The sequence below is a fragment of the Vipera berus genome, assembly GCF_964194415.1.
Source record: "Vipera berus genome assembly, chromosome: 2".
In the NCBI taxonomy this organism is placed as follows: Eukaryota; Metazoa; Chordata; class Lepidosauria; order Squamata; family Viperidae; genus Vipera; species Vipera berus.
The window spans coordinates 167,596,527-167,623,504 of record NC_138203.1 but is presented as its reverse complement, the minus strand read 5'-3'; the positions used below and the strand labels follow the sequence as shown (position 1 = coordinate 167,623,504).

Genomic DNA, 26,978 nt, shown 5'->3' with positions numbered 1-26,978 from the left:
ATTGCAAATGCAAACTATCTCTGAAAATAATTCCTCAGACCGGTTATGCTGCATTCCAGGTCAAAGATGGGAACGTTGCAAGTTGTCATTTGTGGCCCTCAAATGTAGGAGCAATTTACTTGGCTCATTAGACAAGTTCTGTTGGCTCCTTCTAAGTTCAGCAGCCTGGAATAATCCCTTAAATAGACAGCACTGTAATATTATTTCTTTCTTTCCGAGTGTAAGCTTCTGTCAAGATGTCAAGCCTTCAAAAATCTTCAAACTTTAGCTAGCTGACTTGATAACATTCTGTCCTGCTGGTTGCATCTGGCAGAGACTTCCTAGAACCATGGTGGCGAACCTATGGCACGGGTGCCGCAGGGGGCACACAGAGCCCACTCTGTGGGCATGTGCGCCATCGCCCCAGTCCTAGGCCTTCAGGTGGGTTTTATAAAACCTTTTCGCTTTAGGCCTCCGCCGAGTGCAAAAAAAAAAGAATAACGTTTCAATCAATCAATCAATTTCAACTTCTCACGGGGAAAAAAAGTTCTCGCAAAGTTGGAATTGATTGATTGAATTTTTTAGTCCCACCCAGTCTGCTGTTACTGCCACAGCCACAATGGGCCACATCCACCCGGCACCCGACGATACATAAGTGGGTTTTGGGTTGCAGTTTGGGCACTTGGTCTCTAAAAGGTTTGACATCACTGTCCTAGAAAGTGGTGATACTCCAGTCATTCTTGAGCAAAAAGAGAAATGTAGGATTTAAGCCTGACATTTTGCTGAGGCAGCTTTCTAATATGGTGTTCTACCATCCAGTGCAACGAGCAACATTTTAAAAACGCTCACAGTGACATCCAGGAACCACTTTTTCTTTTTCTGCCCTCTTAGATGTCACTGCCTAAACTGTTTCACTTTACTGTGTGCAGATTGATGTTCCTTTGCAGAGAGAAACTGGGCATTTTATGTAAGGCCAAGGCAGGCATGAAGACATAAAATGTGCGATTGGCATCTCTCAACCATGCAATCGCCAGTTTCCTAAGGCTTCTTCCCACTCCATATGTTGCCAGGGCAAATTACTGTAATTACAGCACATATTTATTTTCCTTTGGGGGGGACAGTCCCTATCTTATTTCTAAGATAAAAGTGGAGCTCCAGTCAGCACAGATTAGAAAGTTAATTCCAAGGACTCCTTCCTTCATCACCAGCCATCGCAGGAAAAAAGGGAACTACTTGTAGAATATTTGAAATGGATATTATCCAGGCAGCTTAGGCTCTGAGAAATCCTTCACTTCCTATAATGTTCAGGAGCAAGGAATCTAAAGAAGAGCTTTCCTATTTATTGCAAATAGGCCAATGATATCTATAATTACAAAGTCTTAACATTAATAACTGCAATATGGTATCTAGAAAATCAGACAAGGACTGTATATGTATAGAATATTTTTTATGATTGCAGATGCATAATAGGGTAAAGAAGAGAAGCAGGCCTAAAGATATGACTCCAGAGTACCTGGTAGGAGAGAACCAGACACCTTTTGGAGTTACAGATCTCTTGATTTTTCACAGCTGAAGCAGCCTCTGATTAAACGTGTACAACTAATTAGAAATCACAACATTTGCAGCACTTACAAATACTATATTGGGCCCTTCTCTAGCTCTGGCATTCTCGGGCAAAACCATAATTAGCTTACAATATATCTTTATGCTTGGATACACCAGACTCCATTTTTTATATTCATATTCATATTTCAGTGGAGTACTATTGTATGTTTTTTCTCAAACTGGGATGCAAGCCAGTTGAAGGAGGTCCAAAAACAAAGCTGTTTCTTCCTCTATCAATCTGGTATACTCTGGAAATAAATATCAGAGACTACAGTGATCAAATTCCCTATGGTATCTCTTGTTAATTGAAAGGTATTGTCTACATTTGTGCTTTGATCTTTGATTGTAATTAAGATTGGCTTTTGGTTCCTTCTACTAACATCTGGGGGACATTATCCTTATCCAGCTCCATCAAGCAATGTTCTTGTTTTAAGTCAGTCTTCTGAAAGAGGATGTCCTCCTGGGAGACCGACTTGAAACAAGAACAGTATTTGGAGAGCCTGGCTTTTTTCATGCTAGGAGGAGGCATCTCTGCGCTTATAGAAATCCAGAAACAAAGAGATTCCAAAGACTGAGTAAAGTATAGAAAGGGTTATGGTGGCAAGAACTAACCTTTTAACCTAGTAAAGACAGACAAACCTGCTCGTCAGCTATGCATCAAAGTAAGTAGGACATCAGGAGGTTTACTGAGCCCCAGCATAATCATAAACATAATCATCATGTTGTCATATCCTTTCATTATTTTTAATTAGTATGTCTAGAAAGCAGGTCGGGGTGCCTAATACTGATTATTCTGCTGCACAGCAATGTTATTAACTGAGGGCATTTCAGACCTAGTCATGCTACGTATTCTACTTTTCCCCTTCCCCTTCCATCCCCTTCTCTCATTTCTCCTGAATACTGAATTTTTTGAGATTTGCACGCGAAACATTAGGACATGGAGAAAAATCATGCCTATGTAATCAGCCTCTCTCTCTCTGACAAAATAATTTTGTGTATTTTAAATTAATTGAAGTTAAATGTTTATATCACTGTTATGTTCCAGAGTGACTCCAGGGAGGTTATATGCTTAGAGAGCTTATGTTTAGTAGGACATGAAGTAAGTAGCTTGAGGTTTGTTGTGTTTCTGTTGCATATTGGGTTGAATTGTTTAAAGTTAAAGTAGCTCTTGATGGAGGACCTTGTAATAAAGCACAAAATAAGGCAGGACGCTTTGATGGTCTGGTTTTACAAGCGGCAGCTGGGCCCAAAATATGTAGTTTCCTGCACAGCTCAGGACATGCTCTATTATTAGCTTTGAACTTACGTTTCTTCACAATGCATGTACAGAAGCTATTATTTGACATTAATATTTGAAAGACCCAATAGGTGGATTTATCCAAAGTGTCATTATTCATTTAATGGCATTTTAAATTTACATAACTTCTACTAAATACAGGAAATCTTTGACTCATGACCACAAATGAGCCCAAAATTTCTGTTGCTAAGTGAGACCTTTGTTAAGTGAATTTTACGCCCCATTTTACGCCCTTTCTTTCTTCTGCTGCTAAGTGAACTACTGCAACCTTTTAAATTAGTGATGTGGTTGTTAAGTGAATCTGGCTTCCCCGTTGACTTTGCTTGTCAGAAGGTCGCAAAAAGGTGATCACATGACCCCGGGACACTGCAACCGTCATAAATATGAACCAGTTGCCGAGGATCCGCATTTTGGTCACTTGACTATGAGGAGGCTGCAGTGGTGGTAAGTATAGTCATAACTCACTTTTCCCAGTGCCGTTGTAATGTTGAACAGTCACTAAATGAACTGTTGTAAGTCGAGGACTCCCTCTAGCCATGTAGCTGATATTTTTCAGCTACACAGATGTCTGAAAACACATCATGGATCTTTGACAAAACCATTCCTGACTGAGTTAGGTCAGCTTGGGAGGGAAAAACAGGACAAGGAAGTTCTGTGGCTGACTTCACACACTTCACACACTGGGTTTAATGACAGTTTGTGCAACAACTAATTGTGACCTGCTTTACACACTGCACTGCACTAGGACATAACCTCTGATTTACAAACTATAGTGGGTCAGTTTATACATGCTGAGCAAAATCCAATATTATGGATGACCATTATCATCAGAGTGATTGTTTTGTGAATTGATTCTGTTATTATTCATTCATTATTCATTCAAATTTATATTTTCATTTCCTTCCTAACCATAACATTATATCTGATTTCTGTACTATTAAAGACTTCCCATCCTCTGATATATTTTTCATGATTCTCAAAGTTGCCCAAACTTGATCTAAATTTCAGCACTTAATAAAAGAATTTTATTTTTGAAAAGAGACAGAAAAAAAGGTGTATACATGGCAGGGTGACTAGCAACAAAAGAAAACCAAACTTCATTTCCAAAGAACTATGCTGATGATTAATTTTTGCTGTCTCTGCCTAAATATTGTACAAAATTTGAATTGAGTATCTTTAAGCCCTGTCCAAATTTGTGCTGCATTCAAGAAGTTATAATAAAAAATAATATCTCAAATAAATACCAACCTTATCAATGAATCAATTGCTGTAACAAAGGAAATGTTATGCACAATCTTGCTTATCTTCACATCCCAACTGAGTCTTTAGATATTATTTTCATCTTCATCTACTCTGAAGTGAAAAAAAAGATTTAGTATTGATGCATGTACAGCCATTTCAATCTGCCAGTCTTGCAATTTTAGGGGTTGAATAGTAAAATGGGATCCATGTTTGTCCATGTATAAACATGCTGCCACTTTTTTTAAAAAAAGCAACTCTGCCCCTTTCCCAAAACTAAAAGAAAAACATTCTTAAGGTTCTAGAGAAGAAAGAAAAGAATTGTGCACTGTACTGTATAGGATTACAATGTTCAAGTTTATCAAGTTCCTAGAAACATTGTCAACAATTAAACAATAAGTTAGGGAACAGATTCTTCTAGAAATATTTAATAGGGAGGATTCTGATACAATTTGACACAACTGAAGAAAGCAGATAATTGGAAAACTGGCTGGGAAATATCTGATATGATGAAGAAACTCACATTCTAAATCTTTCTACCGGTATTTGTCTTAATAATAGTAGATGAATTTGGTTCAGCAGATCTTTCCTTCTTTTTTTTCTTTCTTTCTTTCTTTCTTTCTTTCTTTCTTTCTTTCTTTCTTTCTTTCTTTCTTTCTTTCTTTCTTTCTTTCTTTCTTTCTTTCTTTCTTTCTTTCTTTCTTTCTTTCTTTCTTTCTCTCTCTCTCTCTCTCTCTCTCTCTCTCCCTCCCACCCTCCTTCCTTCCTTCCTTCCTTCCTTCCTTCCTTCCTTCCTTCCTTCCTTCCTTCCTTCCTTCCTTCCTTCCTTCCTTCCTTTCCCACCTTTATTATTTTATAAGTAATTCAGGTTGGCAAACATACACAATACTCCATCCTCCTCCTATTTTTCCCTTAACATCAACCCTGTGAGGTGGATTGGGATGAGAGAGAGTGATTGGACCAAAGCCACTCAGCAGAACCCAGTTCAATGCTCAGAAAAGATAGAAATTTTAGGCAGTGGCTGCTGCTTAGTGTGGGCAATAGAGGGACTTGTGGCCTAAGCCAGGTTCAGATATTCCTAATAAGGCAGAGTTCCATGAATAAGATTTTAATGAATTTCCTGCTGTTGGGTAGTCTGGCAATGTCAAATTCTAGTGATCTTCAGCAACACATGATAGCATCCACTCTGAGGATCAGTATTTAGTTGCTGTGTCATTAAATGTGATGTGAGGGGCCCTGGTGGTGGGTGAAGTGGTTGCACTTTTGTTTGATGTCCTTTGAATCCATAAGCCAGAGAAACCGGGGCTGTAACCCCTCATCTGATTTATAGAATATTTGAGTAAGGGTAGTTGTACATAAGGGACGTGGTGGCTCAGTGGATTAGGACGCTGAGCTTGTCGATCAGAAGGTCAGCAGTTTGGCGGGTTGAATCCCGAGTGCCGCGTAACAGAGTGAGCACCTGTTACTCGTCCCAGCTTCTGCCAACCTAGCAGTTCGAAAGCACGTAAAAATGCAAGTAGAAAAATAGGGACCACTACGGTGGGAAGGTAACAGCGTTCCTTGCGCCTTTGGCGTCTAGTCATGCCGGCCACATGACCAGGGAGACGTCCTCGGACAAGCGCTGGCTCTTCGGCTTTGAAACGGAGATGAGCACCGGCCCCTAGAGTCGGAAACGACTAGCACGCATGTGCGGGGGAACCTTTACCTTTACCTTTGTATAAATTGTTTTCTTATAGCCTCAGTTGGAAGACACAGAGAGCTATATCTCAAGGAGGCTAGCAGGCAACATAATAGAAGGAAGAGGGAACAGGAATGATTTGTGCAGTAATGGGAAGCCAGACAGACGAATCTCATTACAAAAGATGGTGATTTTAGCTTTTAACTGTTGCAGACATACAAGTACCAAATATGTAGCCCCTGGATAAATATTCCCATTTGTCTCCCAACCTTACCTTTTAATGCAGCTGAACTGTGTTCTGCATGGACTAACTTTGTGTTACCTTCAGCTAACTGCCTGAGAAAGAATAAAACTACATTGGGTCAAAAATCTTGGCAGACTGACATAGTTCACCAAATCCTGGTTTAAAATAGTTTGTTGTATCAGACACATAATGCCAACTCATAAATAATAGTTTCTGAAATAAAAAGGCTGGTTCAAATGTCATGCTAAGCCAAAGCCAAACATTTTTCTTTAGAAGGATGCAAGAATCAGGCAGCCTTTTGTGCATTAAACATTTACACAAATGCTAGCAATTAGCAATAACTTCAGAAAATAAGGTTAATGAGGGTGGGTGACAATACCATTTCTTTGGAATGAATGGGCACAATCTGTGTTTGTTCTTTTATGGCAACAGCATGACAATGCCTTGTCTAAAGTTAAGGACAAAGCAGATTGTGCCTACTAGTGCCAAAGTCTGTTTGCTTGCTGTTTGGCTTTGTTGCAGGCAACTGAGTTTTAGAACAACATCTGATAAACTTCAAGCTTGAGAAAGGACAGTGAGGTCATAGCAGCCAGCAAAGCAAGCTCTCGGATTACATTAGCTTGGCAAGCCAGCCACATTGCTACAAGCTGCAGCAACTCCCTCCCCCACCCCAAATCTACATGTACTACAAATATGTAGAAAGTCACCAAGTACAATAATGCCACAGCACCTATCTTACAATTTTATTTCACGTTTATAGATTTTAATAGGAACATTTCTTCATATGAGGCTTGTAACACTGGCCTAATAGGACAAGAAAGTTTTTTGACTTTATGGGGAATACACAGATGTCTCTGCTGTCATGTGGGGATATCACCCATGCGACCTTTTATCTGTGAGCCCTGGTGACTTCTTTTCAAAACATTTAGTTGCTGACATGACTGGGATGCCCTGTAGGTTACCTAAATCTGGCTCAGGTGCCACCTGGTGTCCAGACTGGTTGACTGCCCAAATACTGCTATGCAGGGTTGCTTGGATCAGCTTTTGTTGATTTCCCCAGAAGACAAAGCACCTGAGAAAATTCTGGAGCAGAAGTAAAAGTTGTTCCCTCAATCCTTGTCATTCTTGGCTGTTGGCAGATCATGAGAGACTGGCCAACCTGCTTGGCTGGAGTCTTAGTTTTTCAACTGCAGAAGAATATATACACTCTTGGAAGGCCGTATTACCTCCTCCACAAGAAGAATCTTTGTGAACTGTCTCCATTTTTTCTGATTTGAAATTTCTGGGAATTTTGAATCGAAAAGCGGCATAGACATATTTGAAATAACATCGATAGCATTGCAAGCACTTTTGGAGGAAGTGGATTGTCTAGATCAGACATGTCAAACACAAGGCCCGGGGGCTGGATCCGGCCCGCGAAGTGGTTTCATGTGGCCCGCGAAGCCATCCTGGAAACAGTGAGGGAACGGCCCCCAGTGCCTTGGCCCTGGCCCAGAGACCCTCCTCCTGCCAGAGACCCTCAGATCTGTCCCACTCCTGCCCAGGCCCCCATAGGCACCCTTGATGCGAACGATGTAGAGCTGGCCACGCCGATCCAGTAGGCCATACGCACTCTAGCCACGCCCACCCAGGCCATACCCACCCGGCCCCCTGAGGGCAACCGCAATGCTGATGCGGCCCTCAATGAAATTGAGTTTGACACCCCTGGTCTAGATAGAGTTCCATAGACTGTGAGCCTTCTGATTCTTTTGGCATAAGTGATTCCAGTGCTCAAGCCAGGAAAATAATTGATCAGAAGTCAATTGGCTTAAAAGGGCTGGAAGAAAAAGCCTAGAAATTGAAGCCATAAAGTGTCTGTTTCTATATCTATCACATGATTCTTGTATTCTGCAGTAGACAGATTGGTTATCTGTTACGATTATTCTGCAATTAAGCAATGAAAGTAAGTAGCCATATGAAATCTGCAAAGCCTCTACAGTTACTGAAAGTGAAATTGAATTCCTGGAGGGCCAATTTTTATTGCTGTACTTAGTGTGAAGTCTGAGACCCCTAGTCTTTTACACATCAGACAAAAATACTGTTGTGGAAGATTATACATAGATATGGGCTGAGTTGCCGGTACTAGGCTGACATCTAGGATGAGAGGAATTACAGATAGTCCTCGACTTACAACAGTTCACTTAGTTTCCTTTTAAAGTTACAACGGCACTGAAAAAAGTGAGTTATGACTGTTTTTCACACTTACAACCATTGCAGCATCCCCCTGGTCACGTGATCAAAATTTGGATGCTTGGCAACTGGCATATATTTATGATGGTTGCAGTGTCCCAGGGTCATGTGATCACCTTTTGTGATCTGACAAGCAAACGTAATAGGGAAGCCATATTCATTTAACAACCGTGTTACTAACTTAACAACTGCAGTGATTCACTTAGCAACTGTGGCAAGAAAAGTTGTAAAATGGGGCAAAACCTACTTAACAATTATCTCACTTAGCAACAGAAATGTTGGGCTCAATTGTGGCTTTAAATTGATGACTACCTGTAACTTCAGCTGAACCCTAATAAAATAGAATCCTGATAATAGAAGTGGTGATGTCAGTGAATAAACTTCAAACTTGATGAAAAAAAACCAGATCAGCCAATCTGAAACTTTCCAGATGTGTTGGATCGATTCTTGTAGCTGTGGATGGGCATTAGTCAAGTTGTATCCAACACTTCTGGAGTGCACCAGTGCAGAGAAGGCTAAAAGAGCAGTTAAGCTGTCTAGTTCAATACTGAAATGAACAAACATTGATTAATTCAATACCAACTTGGTATATGTCCACAAAGGGGAAAAGGGGTTGGTGGTGGATTGTTTACCCAGAACAAATGACTGAGCAGAGAATTCTGAGCAAACTTTTACCCAATTCTCCTTCGTTATCAGCAGCCACTTCCTCCAGTCTCCAGCACAGATGAAGATTTGCAATTACAGATAGCGCTTACCCTGAGCAAACAAGAGCATGAGAAGGTACCCCAAGCCCAGGTGGTGAAAGGGCACTTTACCTTTCCTCTTCTTGAACTTGCATCTCTTCAAATGGGGCAGCTTTCTGTTACCTTCACATTGTCTTCCTGGCACAGTGCTGTTCTGTCCCCAGTGGTCTAGAAATTCTACACACTGCTCACTTGCCAAAAGCTTTGGAATCTCATTTATTTGCTGAAATTCTGAAATTGTTAAGGTTACAAAGGTTGTTGGCCTTTATAAATATGAATCAAATCAAGAATGAGAAATGTCAGAGCCCCAGAACCCAAGAATGGGTGTTATGGGTCCTAACTCCTAATGACAAAAATATTAAACATTGGGATTGGTCAAATTTAAAATTTGATCATCAGAGCAAAGTGAAAAAGTACAAGCATGTTTCTTTTCCTAATCAAATGCACTCCTGAACTTACTTGCCTGACAGTAAGTCACATTGCCAAGCTCAGTGGAAATTATTGCCCCAAAAGTGTGCATAAGATTGCTACAATTATAGAATTTGTGACATTTTTAGGTGAGAGAATTCTAGACCTCTTCCTATCATCATTCCCTGCTGTGTCCATTTTCTTCTGCCTTCTGATACTTTTCCAATTAATAGCTTTACTTTTCATGGTTCTAAAGACTAACCTTGTCAAGGAGTATCTTAAGTTGGATTCTATTTGAAAACTAAAAAAAGTGATTGCTGTTACGAATGCACGTGGGTAATATCTGAATAATGACTGTTGACTTTAGAAGATAATCATTCCACTTTCTGGTACTTGGCTCAGGCATGTGTTCATTCTGATTGCAGGAAGTTAGGGCATGGAAAGGAGAAAATTCATTACTACAAAAGGCCCTGGAAGAAAGTAACCTGGGTGATGAGGAAGTTGAAGAAGATGATAAGGCAAAGAAAACACAGGTATGAAAAACCAATTGCAGGCATGCTGTAATGCCAGCTTTGAAGTATGCAAATGTATACACCTCATGTGTTATCTCTACATGGAACTGCAAACTGTGTAGCTTGGAACTGAAGTTATTGATGGTGATTTTGGCTGATATCCTCATTGGGCAAACGGGATGAGCAAATATTGACTTTGATGCTGCATTCTGTCATGCCACAAATTTTGCAGACTCTAAGCCCATAATTCTACAAAACTTTACGAAACTGGTTTTATTTATCCCTGCCGCTGTGATTTTATAGAATAACTGGACTTGACCCCAAAGAACTTTAGAAAGGAAAACAATAAAGCCTCAATGGAAATTTTTGGAAGCGAGGATGGTTATACAGTAGCCTGAGGAAATCTCTTCATGCTTTTTGTTTCATTGGTATTTCATGTTATTTTACTTCCTTTTTTTAATCCACATCTACTGTATTGGCAGAATAAAATACCAAATACCAAATATATGGCAGGTGAACGTTCGTTTCTACCTCCAATATTGTTAAGGTGAATTATCAGACAATTTTCCTCTCTACAGGTGTATCTATTCTAGATCCAGGCCTATTGTTCATACTCAGCCTGGCAGTTTCCAGCCTCCGATAAGCGTAAACTATTCTCATATTCCATAGCTTATTCAGCAAGTGATTCCCTGCAGAATGTTATTTCCAGAAACACCCATTGTTCAGGCATGTTAATGTCACCATCATTTCTATTCCACAGGAACTTGAGAGCAGTGTGAATCCAGCTCATTGTGATCAACCTCACAAGGCTGAGAATGAAGCAGTCAGTTCTTTGTATTAGAGGAAGGCACAGAATGGCATTTGGTCAATGCTCATAAGTTTAATGCTCATGTTTTGTGCATTTATCTAATGATTCCCTACCATCCACCTGTGAACACAGATGACACCGTGAGATCATATGGGTGGAGAGCTGATTCTGGGGCAATCCATACCCATCAGAATACGCACTTTAAGAGCCATGGAATGTCAGCACCATGCCTGAGAGGGCAAAGAGATGCATTTGATTTCTTTGATACTTTTCAAACATGGCTATATTCTGGCTGTATGTTGAATTCTTCATAATTGTTTCTGCTCTATAGGAACTATAGAACTACAAGCTCTAATATATGGTATTTGTATCTTTCAAGTCTTCTGTGTTGGAGCTGGCAGAGATTTTTGGACCAGCACCAGTCAGCACTACCCATACTTCTGCTGACCCGTGGGATATTCCAGGTGGGGGCACTGTTCGATCTGTTGACACAGACTTCTCTCCTCCAGCTCTATCCTTGTCCAGTTCTTGGGACCATAATAGTAAGAAGTTTTGAACCTGTTCTCTTCTTTCTCTTTTCTTTCCATTCCATTCTTCCTATTGGGCAACAGGGGTCAATGTTAAACCATTGTCTGCTATTGTGTGATTCTACCGTAAGTAGTGGTATCTGTTGGGTAATAAAAATATTTCCATTCATTTTTGTAGTTTTATATACATTTTGTAATTTTATGTACATTTATATAAATAAATACAGATTAGAGCTTTAAAAATCTTTATTTAAAAATGAGTCATTATGGAAGTACCTTTAAACACCTTAGTAAAAGATTCTTGAGTAGCAACTATGATCTTAAAAGAAACATAAACCTGTCTGCCTCTATTTACAGCTTAAATGAATTTCCCCCTAAGATTATTTCTGTTGGACTGATATATAGCATCCAGACATTTCTTTCTTCCTTTAGCATACATATACTATATACGAAGATTTAATCAGTTAAAGCTCACAGAATGAGCCAGCTAAGGTTTCTTTCCTCAGATGGCATCTCTAAGGTTGATCTTACTCATTTATTCAATTCTGACTTCATCAAGTTATCTGCTTCTTAGCTGATTCATTCCCTATTTCTTGGGCAAATCAGATTCCATGTTGATAGGCTCTCTTCTATCTGCTTGTTCCTTTCAGATGCCAAATCTTCTGTAGAATCAACAGGGACATCCTGGGGTCCTGCTGCAGACCCGTGGGTGCCATTGCCTTTGGAAGATCCTCTGACTCACTCTTCTGCCGGTCAAGCTTCTTCCAGCCCCTGGAATCTTCCTTCTGTCTCTTCTGCCTCTGATCCATGGGGGATAAAATCATTGCCTTCAGGTGTCTCATCGTCAGACCCCTGGGGAAAACAGTCACCACCTGTTCCACTCTCTGCAAATGCCACTTCTGCTGCTGATCCTTGGGGAGGTTCTGTTGATAATTCCTCTGCCCCTGGTAAGAGAGCCAATATGATGAGATGGTTGAGGGGTTGGACAAGGAATGGGGAGGCACAAGTTCTAGTGCACCCTCAGCCATGTGCCAGACCATCAAGGTAGATCAAGCTAAGAAACCAATGCCATATAGGTCAGGCATGCTTATATTGTATCAGCAATAGTAAGCAAATCTTACCAGTCTGAATGTGCTTCTGCTGGCAGCTCTTCATCCTTTCCTTCTTCTCCATGCCCTCTTCGGTGGGCAATTTTGAGCAGTCATTCTATCCTAGTCTACCTTATAGCGATGTCGCGGGGAAAAAATAGGATGGGGGAACACTACTTGTGCCACCTTGAGCTCCTGTACAAAAAATATAAATCAAATGATTTTTTTTTAAAAAATCACCTGCAAGTTTTGAGACTGCTGAATGTGATGGATTAATAGTATCCTTTCCCCTAACTTCATAACTGCTGGCCATAATTTCTCTCCTGCTTTATGTGAGCCACGTAAAGTGTTTGACTGCTTTGCAAGAGGAACGTGCGAATGTCCCAGTTGAGTTCCTAAGAAGCAAGTTGTGTGACCTTCCCTACTGTGAATAAAACGAAAGATACCTAGATACCCTTTTAGCTGTCTTCAGAAACAGATGAACAGTTGAGCGTCATATAAGATTAAACAAGCTTCTTTCGCTGCTTCCTTTTTACTGTACGGATGTCTAGGTCTTGAAGCAACTGTAAAACAAGAGATTCCATTCACGGTCTCACTCTCACTTCTGCAGTTAAGATTCAACCAGATTCAACAAACTGGTTACAAACTGGTAGCGGAGGAAGAGGAGAAATATATCTCTTTTTCCCCCTAGGCCTTTTAGTGGAGTACTGGACAGTAAATCTGTCCCTGTCCTTAATTTCTTTTGCATAGTGTGTGAAGGGTAAAGGTAAAGATAAAGGTTCGTCCGCACATGCGTGCTAGTCGTTTCCGACTCTAGGGGCCGGTGCTCATCTCTGTTTCAAAGCCGAAGAGCCAGCGCTTGTCCGAGGACATCCCCGTGGTCATGTGGCCGGCATGACTAGACGCCAAAGGCACACGGAACGCTGTTACCTTCCCACCGTAGTGGTCCCTATTTTTCTACTTGCATTTTTACGTGCTTTCGAACTGCTAGGTTGGCAGAAGCTGGGACGAGTAACAGGCGCTCACTCTGTTACGCGGCACTCGGGATTTGACCCGCCAAACTGCCAACCTTCTGATCGACAAGCTCAGCGTCCTAACCCACTGAGCCACCACAAGCCTACTGTAAATAACAGTGTTCCTGCTTTCCCTTAGCTTCCATTCTTTCTCAATGGTACTGAGATTGAACAAAGCATAGAGAGCCAGCTTGGTCTAGTGGTTAAGGCACAAGGCTAGAAATCAAGACGCCATGAGTTCTAGTCTTCCCTTAAGCATGAAATCCAGTTGGGTGACTTTTGGTCTGTCTTTCACAATATCAGGCTTGGGCAACAAACAATTGGTTTATTCGTATCAAAACCAAGGGATCAGCACTGGGTTAATCTGAAAAAGTGGACTGGAAAATATTAGGAAGAAAGAGAGAGAGAGAAAGAGAGAGAAGTAAGAGAGGGACTGTTAACTGAATAGATTTTTTTTCTGTCTTTACCTCTCTATAGACAATAGTACATTTGACTTATTTGCAAAATTACCTGAATCTGTGGACCTACCAGAACATGAAAGTTCTCAGGCTCCATCATCTGTGAAAGCCAACAGCTCTGTAGGTAAGCAAAGCTCTAATGTAGCCATCCCCAAATTATATCTTTCCTTGGAAACAATGCCTATTAATCCCAGCCAACACGGCCATTGGACCAACCTGATAGGAGCTGTAAGGTGCAACATCTGGAAAAAAGAAGGCCGATCATATGTGTTCATGGAGAAAAAAATGTGATGGGCAAAAATAACCGTGGATGCTGATTCTTCCTGCACATATTGATCTCAAAATTTTGACAGACCTTGCTGACAATAAAAAGCTAAAACCAACTATTACATGGACACTTGTCCTAGCAGAAATAGGGAAGCGTTTTATGTACACATTCTTCTTTGATGTTGTTTTTTTACCTTCCCAGTTTGGTTTGGACCCCTGGAATTTTCTGGGGTCTTTCATTTAAACAGGTCCAGTCCTTTTTACGATCTTTAAGGTCAGAGAAGGGGGATTGTGTCACAACTAGAAGCAGTTCCATTCTAGTTTTTATTTCACAAGATATCTCCATACTCAGAGAAGTACTTTCCATGCAGGAATCAGTCTTCTGTTACACTTCTCCCCCTAGAACAGGCATGTCAAACTGCCGGCCTGCGAGCTGGATGCGTCACACCGAAACCGCGCCCGCCCCATTGCTGGCAATGGGGAAAAAGTCAAGTGATGTTGTGAGTTTGACATGGCTGCACTAGAACAGGGCTTTTCAACCAGTGGTACGGGTACCACCTGTGGTACGGGTACCACCTGGCAGGTGGTATGCGACCATCCTAGAAAAGTAGCGGGGGAGGGGAATGAGCTGAACCGGTGGCAGCATCACACAAGCCTTAGCAAGAGATGGCTGGAGCTGCAGGGCTGTCAGGGCTCAGCGGAAGCTCCAGGATCAGCGCTTTAGGGCCGTCAGGGCTCAGCGGAAGCACCAGGATCAGCGCCAGGCTCCAGCTGGAGCTCAGCGCTGATCCTGGTGCTTCTGCTGAGCCCAGAAGAAGCACCGATCAGCTGGAATGTTGCAGCATCTCCAGGGTCTTGTGATTTACATTCAGATGCTTGGCAACCGATTCATATTTATGACGGTCACAGTGTCCCAGCGTTATGTGAAGTGATCAAAACCTGCTGCAACCACCCATCAGACAGGGGGAATAAAAACCAAACACCTCCCACCCCCACCCACCCCGGTTGCCAATCCTCAACAGAAATGCTCACAACAACGAAAACCTCGGACAGGAGGAAGAGCGCCGCCGGGCGGGCAGGCAGATGTCTTGCTCGGCTGTGGCTTGGGGGGCACTTTTTTCAGTGCTATTGTAACTTCAAACAGTCACTAAGTGAATTGTAAATCGACTACCTGTACTTCATCACTTTTTTCCTTTTTTTGCGGGGGGAGGGGTGTCATCAAGTTTTTGACACTTTGCTAGGCGACTGATGGTCCTCGGATGTTGCCCCTATCGTAAAAGTGGTACAATGGGTGAAAAAGTTGAAAAGCCCTGCACTAGAACTAGTTTAGCTCTTATCTTCCTTCATGTGCACCTCCGATTCCCTTCATCCTGCAAAAAGCTTTTTAAAAGCTCTCAACGTTGGATCGGCACGAATGGAATCTCATTGCTGCTTGGAGAATGGGGCTTCTGGCTGCCCCTTTGGGAAGGGTTTCTTCTCAGCTTGCAGTCCTTTTTAGTACCCTATGAAACAAGCCTCTCTCCAAAGGGAGAAGGGTAAAGAAGATGGCGATATATTGCCAAGCTGCTATTCCTTGTACAAAGGGAAACGAGATGACTTCTGAACTGTTCTGCCCCTTATTTGGAGATAACAGTCAGGCAAATTCCTCTTCCTATCAAGCAACCCTGTTTTTTAGGCCGTCGGTAATAACAGATTATTTAATTAATTATTGTAGGAAATTGATGGGCAGTGTTAAGTCGTGAGCTCTTTGGTGCAGGAAGGAAGACACGAGGCTGAGTACAAAACTCATTCTTTATTCTTGCTAGAACTGTACTGAAGCTTGGGCTGCAACCAGCCACAATATATAGTCTAGCCCCTAGGCGGCAGCCAATAGGTTTGAACCCACTCTTGCCGCCTGGGGCTAGCCAATTGCAGGGCAGGAGAAAGCTAGTCTGGGTTACTGGGGAGCCATTAGCCGCTCCAGCAACGCACGTGGTGTAACACCACAAGCCCAGTACATAACAGGCAGGCTTCAGTATTTATAAAAATTTGGATAGTAGATCAGTCTTTATATGTTGCTGTGCTATGTTAGCCATTTTGGCAAATGCTTTAGAACAGAATGACCTGAGGACCTCCCCAAATGAAAAGAAGTGGCCAGAGTCCAATAATAAATACAATCCATATGAAAAAAATGTAATTACCTTCTATGGAGTGGCATTAAAAGATACCGTAGTTTGAGCCAGATGGCATTCCACTCGGCTCCTTCTGTTTCTTTTTCCTAAATTACATTCTCAAATTATTTTGATCAAGTTTGGTGCATCTGTTTCCTAGTGTAAGAGAACTGCTTCTATTTTTTTTTAAGACTCTTACCACATACGTTGCCTGAACTTAATGTAAATTCTGCAAAAGAGAAATAGAAGGGCTGTTTAAATAAAAGTACTAACTGGAACTATTTCAATATGAGAAGAGACCCGACTATTTTCCAGTTTCCATTTAATATATAACTCAAATAGATATACTGTAGAATACAAATTAATTATCATGTCTCCAAGTGTGCGTGGGTGGTGTTCTTATTCTTTTTGCTGATTATACTCATTTTATATTTAAAAATTATATATTTTAAGAAAGGTAGCAAAAGGGACTTTGCCCAGGTGCTTATATTTGTGTGCTCAAGCCAAATAGTTAACTTTGATTTTGGACAGAGAGTGATAATACAGGATAACATTTTACAGAATTAGTTAAGAATAGAATTGATTTATGCCAAGTATATAAATATCCCAATAGTAATATTTCCATTAAATCCTGAATTATTGGATGGATTTCTGATTATTCCAAAACCAGTTTTATTTGAACTCATTGGACACAGGAGAGTGGTAATTGTAAGTTTTAACTGATGTAGCTTAAAAATCATAAAACTGTACTATTTCAAGTTTATTATTCTCAGCCCTCTTCACATTTATGTTACACAATATTGTTTGCTGAAGCCTAGATTTCTTCCTTAAATGGATAGCGGTGATGAATTGTTTTGCCAACACTGGGAACAATGTGCTAGAAGTCAAATGGACAATTTCTATAACAAAATAATTCTGATAATGTCACTTTGACAAGTGCAATTTTGCCAAGACAGAACATTAGTTTTTTGTTAAAGGAGTGCAAGATCTACTTAGTGTTTATCAACAGTAGCTCACAATTTATTTTCCTTAGCTGCCCTACATTTTTGTAAGAACAATTTTCAAGAATTTCTCCCATAGGTCAGAAGACTTCAAGCATACTTCCACAATTACTGTTAGTATTGATTATTATAATTGCTGGGTTTTCTGTATTAAATTCTGGTTTTGCCACTTGGTTAAATTGTTTTATTAACTGGGACTATCCTGGCATGGTGATTGAAGAAAATTCTATAGTATCAGTAAATATATTAAGCAAATATTTTGAAACCATCTATTTCAGAAATGGTTAAATATATAAAAAATAATGAAGAACCAAAAGGAAGTGAGGAACAAGCAATGGGATCATGTGAATACAATAAAATCTCTTCTCTCTATTTCTCACTGGTAGATGTGGATCTATTTGGTGACCTTATTCCAAGCACCACGGAGAATGGAATTCAAAATAAAGATATTTTTGATATTGCGAGTTTAGGAGATTCTTTACCTGATTCAAAGAAGGACAGCAAAACACCAGAGACCTTTCTTGGCCCCAATGCCTCTTCCTTGGTTAACTTGGACTCCTTGGTTACAGTCCCCCAGAGCGTGAAGTCACGAAATCCATTTCTGGCAGGTAGGTTGCATAGGCAGGAACAACAACATGGGATTGTGTACAGGAACCCTATAAACTCTTGTTTGCAGTAATTTTGTGGGACTCAATCCTGTATCTATGCCCTGCCATGCCTTTCTTCTTTGTTCCCCTTTCCACTGAGCTCATTTCTTCATAGGTTTCAATGCTTTCCCCAAAATTCAGAATACCTATATTTGCCTTTAGATGAAATAATGTTTCTGCTTTTGGTTGAGCCCATTTTTCAATTCTTGAAACCAAATATCCTTGGAACCTGTGGGAAAATATTGCTCTTCAGAAATACTGATGAGATGCCTTTTCACATATTTCTTATTTGACAATAAAGAAAATGGTGGGCTTTCTTTGGAACCTGTCGGTTTCTTTTGCCGAATCCCTTGGTGGTGGGGACAGGGATTAACTTCCTCAATGTCTCACAGTAACTGAAATCAAGATGACTCATGTTTTTCTCTCGTTTTTTCCCCTAGGACTCAGTGCCCCTTCGCCTACCAATCCGTTTAATGTTGATCAGCCCAAACCAACTCTCAATCAGATGCGGACCAACTCCCCAGTGCCTGGTGTTCCTGTGGGGATGCCAATGAACTCTATGACCTACAGTGCTTCTCTCCCTCTTCCACTCAGTAGCATCCCCTCAACAATGACTCTCCCAGCCTCTGTGAGTGCCTTCCCTCAGGCTGGAGCAGGGCCTTTCCCAGAGCTACCTAGCAACTTGCCTCAACCTCTCCTACCACTCTCTGGCTCGATCCCACCACCATTAGCTTCGCAAAGCGGTATGAATCCTTTTCTCTGAGAAGACTCTGATCGGTAACATGTGATGTGTCCCTTACTTCTTTCCCAACTGTTGCGGAGGATCTCCTGTGCAAAGCACATTTGTTGTGAAGCAAGCGTCTCCCTGGAAGTTCTGATCAAAGAGACTCAGCATGACTCTCCTTGCTCGATGAGATACTGTACAGAAAAACCACCACTGTCACGCTGAACACTGTCTATAGTCTGCTGATGGTGGCAGTTGGGACCTCAGCTGACATTGTTTTGGTGGATTACAAAGAAGGTTGGAGGGCAGTTCTGCAGAAGAGCCTTTCTTTTTCTAAGGATCTCTGCTCTCCTGCTTTTATGTTGGCACAAATCGTGAGTCAATTGAACAAAACGAAACAAAAACTCAAGATGACTCCTTCAGTGTGAAGGAAAGAAGTTATTTTATAGCCTGCATGGAAATACGCAAATAATTGCCGAGGCTTATAGCTCTACTTCCTGCATGGCAGGGGCACGGTCTCATTCCTGGGAATCTTGACAGCTTAGCAAATTTTGCAATGCCATACGCAAGGGGAGAAGATTTTTTTTTCTTTTTTGGCTACAGTCACTTTCACTGGGTTGCCTAAAGGAAATCTCTTATGTTTCCTGCTATTTCCACTCAGTCACATTTTCATCAATGATCTTGCACATCTTTTAGTTTGCTTGTGAGCTTTGGATACTCTGAGATTTAGTGAGGGACCAGTAGGAGCTACGTAGAAGGAAATAATAATATTTTTTTTAAAAAAAAATATGGGACAATCAAACTCAATGCCTGCACTGTGTGGATACAGTGGCAAGAATGTGAATCCATGAAAGGGAGGGAAAATAGAGTTATAAATTCCAGCTTTCTAAAAATACCTGACCAAACTATGGCTTCTAAATCAAATGTCTTCCCCCCCCCAAAAAAAAAGAAAGAAAGAAAGAAAGAAAGAAAGAAAGAAAGAAAGAAAGAAAGAAAGAAAGAAAAAAGGCCCCAATCCCAGGCACTCCAAATACATTAAGAGCTGATAGTTCTTCCTGCTCCTTTTTGCTACTCTACTACTGTATATTAAATCTAATATCATTGCTGTTCTGCTTCTAATAGCTTTGATCCAAAGACTTTTTTTGTGAACTTCTCTGTACAGTACTTATAGAGAGGAACATGATGGACGTTCTGAGTTTCGCTTTGGATGGTCCCTTAGCTATGTATCTGATCGCAGACTCTGTTTTCCTAGTGCCTGCCTCTCAGTCTCAAATCCAGTCTGCAAAAGGTGGTACTCAGCAACAGCAAACCCAGTCCAGAACACTTGAATGAACTTTGCGAAGTGCACGAGAAAGCCTGGGCTATCTTGCATGGTGGCAAGGGCTTTGTTAGTGTGTTTGGGAACTCTTATCCATGAGAACCTTAATATTGGGCTTGATGGCCTAGATGCCTTTCATTCAAGCTTAGAGTTGCTTTGAACACATTGATATTTGTAACCGTTCAGTGAACCTCTGCCCCCCCCTCTCCCCCAGGTCCTCCTTAGGATATTAATGAATGTGGTATAAACCAGAATGCTAGAATAGTGGTGGTACAGTATAAGCATCCCAGTTACCAGCTGTGTCTTAATTGACAGTTTCACTCAGCATGCCAATACAAGTTACATCTGCAGGGTATGATGACTGTGGAGCACTAATTCAGCTGCAATGGGAGAGAAATCGGGGCCACCCGTGGAGAGCAGTGCAGGACAATCATTGGGGCTTTTTAGCCTGTATGTAAACACAATGCAATCACACCAATACAGATTTTCAACCTATATACCACAGAATAATGGGGGTGATGAGAGAGTAAGAGACCAATAAAAAGCCCAAATTGTGCTTGCTAATTTAGAGTGTTTTATGTGCTCCTTTTAAGTGTTTAGTTGTAAGCAAGGGGAGGGCTTGAACGAGATTGAAAGAGTAAGCAAGGATGCACACAAAACATTAATCCCCCCCATCTTTTATTTCTATATATTGCTCCAGTTGGAATTGACTTTTGTGCTATCTTTGATCATTGTCAATTCTGAGTTAAAGTAAGGATTTTTGTTTCCATGCTCAAGGAGTAGAGGTTTTTCATCCTGTTTGGCCAATCCTAAATAATAATTGCTAGGACAGAAATTTTTGGGGTAGAGGGAGATGAAAAACATTCGGTGTAAACATCCACTGATACAGTAGCATTTTAAGAGAGCCATGGTGATGTCAAAATGACATGTGCACGTCAGACAAAAGAGGCAATTACACAGTTGCGTCATAATGTCGGATACAAGAAAGTAGTGTTGTAATGTCACGACACGTGCATTGTCATTGGCCTCCCTCCCTTTATCATGTCCTGTGGATGACTATATCCAACCAATTGTCAGAAGAGTTGAATGAATTGCTTGTTGTATAGAGCAGAGGTCCCCAACCTTTTGGGCACCAGGGACCGGTTCCGTGGAGAAAGGTTTTTCCATGGACCAGAGAGTGCGTGGTTTGGTGTGCTGCCTGCATCCTGCGGACGGGGCTTTGCTTGTTTGTGAGGACCAGTTGCTGGCATGCCATAGGCCACTACTGGTCCACAGACCGGGGGTTGGGGACCCCTGGTATAGAGAATACAGGTAGTCCTTGACTTAAAGCCAAAATTGAGCCCAACATTTATGTTGCTAAGTAAGACATTTGTTAAGTGAGTTTTGCCCCATTTTACGACTTTTATTGCCACAGTTGTTAAGTGAAACATTGCAGCTGTTAAGTTAATAACCTGGTTGTTAAGTGAATCTGGCTTCCCCATTGGCTTTGTCAGAAGGTCGCAAAAGCTGTTCACATGATCTGGGGACACTGCAACTGTCATAAATATGAGCCAGTTGCCAAGCATCCAAATTTTGGTAATGTGACCATGAGGATGCTGCCATGGTCGTAAGTGTGAAAAATGGTCATAAGTCACGTTTTTCAGTGACGTTGTAACTTTGAACTGTCACTAAATGAACTGTTGTAAGTTGAGGACTATCTGTAGTGTGTTTGATTCTGTTGTGCTACATATTCAAGTAAACACTGAAATAATTCCATGAAAATTAGCCTGGCAACAGTCCAAGGGTTAATAATAATAATAAAGTTGGAAGGGACCTTGGAGGTCATCTAGTGCAACCCCCTGCTCAGGCAAGAAACCCTATACCATTTTGGACAAATGGATGTCCAGTCTCTTCTTAAAAACTTCCAGTGTTGGAGATGGCCTTAGTTTACCTGGAGGCAGGTTATTGCTGAAATATTTTTAGTCATCACCGTTCAAAGAACTATCAGTCATTACTGACTTTTTAATATAGGCCTGCAGAATTCCAGACTACAGACATAATTCTGGTTTACCCTGTTAAAACAATAGCACTTAACATTTTTATTGTAAAGAGAAACTTCTCCCTATGTTAACTATAGTTTCTAGCAGCCTCAACCTTGAATGGTAAATTACAAAGAATATTTGGAATATCAGATAGGCCACAGGTTCTCTTCTCTATGTTACAAATGATCATTACTGGGCTATTTAAGGATAGCTAAAGTTGCTGGATGTCTTGCCAAATTGCCAGCCATAACATATGCAAATTAGTCAACAAGAATATAATTTATGAACATCTGTATATGTTTAAGCTTTTAATAATCATGTCATAGCTAATCCCACCTCAGATGGGAAACCTCAGATCAGGCATGTCAAACTGCCGGCCCGCGGGCCGGATGCATCACACCGAAACTGTGCCCACCCCATTGCTGGCAATGGAGAAAAAGTCCCAATACGTTGCGCGATGTCACATGATGTCGTGAGTTTGACATGCCTGCCTCAGGTGGTATTGTAAATAACTGCTTTTACCAAGAAATAAAATCACTTATCCTGCAAGTCTAATAATGTGTATGTTATTAAGCTTGCCCGTACTATAAAAATAATTTTTCCCAGTTCCCCAATTGAGAAAAAATTTATTGCTTGATAATGAATTTTGATAGAACATTTTTGTTGATGACTGTGATATCCAGATAGCTGTTTGTGAGAGAATTTGTTTCTTCTGCTCATATGCCCTTTAAATGAATCTATTTTCAAAGTAACCTTTTAATTCAGATAGTCCACTTCAGATGTTGACCTTCCCACTTCCTTTTTAAATCATTCATATCTGTGTGAGAGTACACATGACCAATACGGACAGTGGCCTATTTACCTATTTATTTTTTGGCACTCTCACATTATGATATTAGAAAGATATTTTCCACAACCAAAGCTTCCTTGCAAAAGCATATATCCACTTTGTAAACTAGGTCTGGATTCCACTTAGATTTACATTTGATGATATGAATTTAATAACCCCAAATGAACAAACAAAGATGTAATTTATATTTTACAGTCACAAATATAGTCACTGCATAAAACATGAGCAAGGCTGTGTGAAAGGAGTATGTATATTTGGTTCAGTGAACTAGTTCATTCTTTATAATGCTTTGTGACAATATTTCAGATTGGTTCTTTGTTAAAGTTTTTATCACAAATGTTATTCAATGAGTGCTATTTTTCAGTGAATTTCAATTTCAGTCAATAGTAGTTTGCAAAGAGCCAAATAAAATCTCTCTCCCTCTCTGCTACATTGGAAGTTCTTAATCATATTATAATAATTAGGTTGTATTTTGCCCAGTTGTCAAATGTATCTTAAATTCTTTATTCCAAGTGTCAGGAAACCTAAATCAAATCCTTAACAAGCTGTCTTTACTGTTGTCAGATTTCACACTATGACAATAAACATCTACCCAGAAAAGCAACCCCATATTCAGCAACTAGCAAATGGGAAGTTTCAGACCTGACATAACACAAAAGTTACTTTAATGAAGAGATAAATAATGCATAAAAAAAGATTTGTCTGCTGCAGAATCCAGCAATCACACTCTGTTTGGGTGTCACCCAAAGGTTTAAACCACAGACCTTTTCTTGATTTTTTCCCCCCAAGTCCACGGACTTTGGGCCATTCTAGACTAACACTTTGTAGATACCTGTTTCATATTTATGTAACCCATCAGGTCTGAAAATAATAGGTTCTCAATTGGCAGGACATGGAAACAGCTTGCCTTTGACTTTTATAATAATCAGGGTTTTTCCCCCGGCAAGCTCCTAGTCCAGCATACAGTCCTAGCATTTCATAGAAGTCTCCCATCCAAGTACTAAATAGATCTGATGCTACTTAATTCCAGAGCCCAAAGTTACTTAGGTGCTGCAGTCTAGTTGGACAGCTTGATTTCCAAGCGTTTTGCTTTTTCTATAATGACAATAGATAAAACCTAATTTATATGTATTCTGTGTCCATTCTCTGAAACTTCACAAAAACTATATAGTACTTGGTTCTATTGGCATTCCTGCTTTCATAAAAGAAGATAATCTATCTAGTTACTAATGGTATTCACTGCCAAAAGATGAGATTTCATCACCAACTGAAATGGCCTTTACAGGTAAAGATTCTGCTGCTCTCATGCCTTGCTTCTTGGCTTTCCAGAGACAGTGACATGTCACTGGAAGACATATGACAGGAGAGGCCTTTGATTTTTCTTACATTGCTTTGGTGTCACAAATGTTGCACAATCTTGAGCCCTGAAGACGTGTTGAAATGTAATTCCAATGGTGATATGCCTTGGAAAGTATAGTACTGGTATGTCATATCTGAGAGACACCAAGGCCGGTCTGTGTTAACAAATTAAGAGCAAAGTTTTGGTGTACATTAGGATGAGATGCTCATTCTGCTAAGAACTGGCAAATTTTGTCAGGTATTTTCAGAATGTTAATAGCCATTTCTCCAGCCACTGTGTTTTCCTTTCCCATCTACTCTACTAAAAACATTATTTTAGATCATTTTTAAAGATCTGTTTTAACCCAGCTTTTAGCACAATTCCAGTTAGCTTACAGAGAAAAAAAATGTATTAAAAACTAATTGTAAAAAGCTGCCTAAATAAAATGAATTTATACCTATAAAAGTCAGTTGCCTCGGTATCTTAAACCTGCTGTCTTATGTGCACTTACAAAAAATAAGCTATTGAATATAATGGTGTATTTTGAAGCAGACGTGCACGTCAGTCATTTCAGTATTCAAAGCTCTTTACTGGCAGAATTCTGGATCTGAAGCAGTAACAGAAATTGACTGCCATGCCAAATACAGGACTCTCCATATTTCTAATCATTCATTCTAGAGCAGACAGGAATTAAAGGCTTATAAAATCTGAAACAAAACATGCATGAAAAGTGGATTGGGAAGAGCAAATTTGCAGGACTCCAAAAGCTGCCTCAATTCAACTTTCAATGTCCCTCATTTCTACTTCACCCAAGCTACGTTTCAACAGTTACGTCAGAAACAATATTCACGCAATTCATGCCACTTAATTAACAAGTTACTAATTTATTTTCATGATTATCCTTCTGAAATTGTTTTTCTTAACTGTAGAAATAAATCATTGTTCAAAAAGGCACAGAGCAAAATTTTAAATTACAGTATTTTTATTACATCATCTCTTGCACAATGAATATTTGAGATTTAAGAAAAGCTATATGGTTGCCCAACTCTCTCTGACTCCAGGAAGCTTACAAAGATAAAAACCCAACATAAAAACAATAAAAAAGGAGTAACTTCCCTACCCACCCTTTCGACAACAGTCAAATGAGCCATTTGATGAACTCCATCCCATTCTGGGTTCCCTACGCCCATTGGCAAAATCAGATCTTTGGAGCCTTGCAAAAGAGTATTAAAGTGAGGGCCAATCTTATCTTTGTGGGGACAATGTTCCACAGGGAGGCAGCCACCATGGAGAAAGCCCTTCTTGGTTCTGCTAGTTGGACCTCCTTAGGAGATCCATAGCATTCCCTGCCTTCCTGCTCTGGTGGGTCATGTGGATGTGACAGGGAAAAGACGATCCTTCAATTAACCTGGTCCCAAGCTATGTAGGACTTCGAAGATGCCACAAGCCCTTTCCCATTGCATCACTTTTCAAGCATTATATCATAACCTCATTTTGCTTTTAATGTAGTGGACTGATTACATCACTAGAAGCTGGTTCTGAGCATGCCTCCTTTTAGATTTTAATTTGAAGTTTAAACCTAAGTGTATTTATGTGAAGAAACCAATTATGGACTTTAACTTGATAAGATCAGCAGGCAAGGGAGTCCTGTGGTTTCTGCTTCTATAATTGCTGAGTCGAAGAGCAAGAGCTTTTCCGGCTGGAATGAAAGGAAATATATTTTGGTTGAGCTCAAACATCATACTCATGTTTTAAGAAAAGGTCGCAAAGACTGGGTCTATACATTTGAAACGAATGGATTAATACAATCAAATCTGTATTTTGAATCTGGACAGGAGAAACACCACAGCTCAGTAATAGCTTTTCAGATACATGGTTTCAGGTTTTATCCACCTGCTCAAACGCTATCTCCAGTAAAAGGTCAGAAAAAGCTGTCCTTTAACATTTTTACCTCTTAGCAATACCGAGACAGAGGTGAAAGCCTTGCAGAGGATCTCTGAATCTTTTCTAAAAGACACCCTCCTGCAGCACCAGGATGAGACCTAGCTGACCCGGACAGCTATTCTCACCCAGAAAAGTCGGCCTAAGCCCTAAATGGACAATTACTGTAGTTTGATCCGAGACTAAATGCGTGGTGATCTACACAAGTTGGCGTAGCCTACAAAAAGATACAAGGAATGTGTACACCTAAAGGATGCTTAAGGATTGGCTTCCTTGCGGGAGACCAGGGGCTCCCTGCCTTGAAATTCACAGACTGACCTGTTAGAAAATGGCTCGGCCCACGTGCACTATGTCTCTTCAATGTGCGTGTGTGCGCGCCTTCAACTGGACCAGTCTCTAGTTTTCTTGGCAACCTTTTTGGGAAGTGCTTGCCACGGCCTGCCGCCTAGGGCTGAAAGAGTGACTAGCCTAGAACTACCCAGCTGGCTTTCAGCCTGAGGCAGGACTAGATCTCACCGTCTCAAGGTTTCAAGCCTGATGGCTTAAGCCACTACACCGCAAACTAGCCTCTGCAATAGGGGTCTTCAAACTTGGCCCTTTTATGGCTTGTGGACTTCAACTCCCAGAATTCCTCAGCCAGCGTGTCTGGCTGAGGAATTCTGGGAGTTGAAGTCCACAAGTCATAAAAGGGCCAAGTTTGAAGACCCCTGCTCTGCAATATAGGTATCCAGTTTGTTTCAATGTAACGTCAGGGAGAGCCGATCCTCTCCCGCTCACCCGGTCTTTTCTCTGTCTTGTTCTGCTGAAACACCCTTCCCCTTTCTGAAACCGATGTCAAAACAGAGTTACACCCCTTCCGTGACGCTGGAACACAGCTGTGAAAATCTGGGGA

At 40.7% G+C, this 26,978-nt stretch overlaps 1 protein-coding gene across 5 annotated transcripts in view; it reads left to right on the top strand.

The window, feature by feature from the left end:
- Nucleotides 1-24,599, top strand: part of EPN3 (epsin 3) — a 54,739-nt gene extending 30,140 nt beyond the window's left edge. Inside the window, exons 4-10 of one of the 5 annotated variants that reach the window (XM_081319501.1) lie at nt 8,971-9,051; nt 9,848-9,955; nt 11,122-11,284; nt 11,920-12,216; nt 13,848-13,952; nt 17,633-17,854; nt 18,334-24,599. In XM_081319501.1, the coding sequence (XP_081175627.1) occupies nt 8,971-9,051; nt 9,848-9,955; nt 11,122-11,284; nt 11,920-12,216; nt 13,848-13,952; nt 17,633-17,854; nt 18,334-18,656 (1,299 nt within the window). In that variant the 3' untranslated portion in view covers nt 18,657-24,599. Of the gene's footprint in view, nt 1-8,967; nt 9,052-9,847; nt 9,956-11,121; nt 11,285-11,919; nt 12,217-13,847; nt 13,953-17,632; nt 17,855-18,333 lie in introns of all 5 variants that reach the window. The other 4 variants (XM_081319500.1, XM_081319502.1, XM_081319504.1 and 1 more) reach the window with 4 other exon arrangements.
- The last annotated feature ends 2,379 nt before the right edge of the window (nt 24,600-26,978 follow it).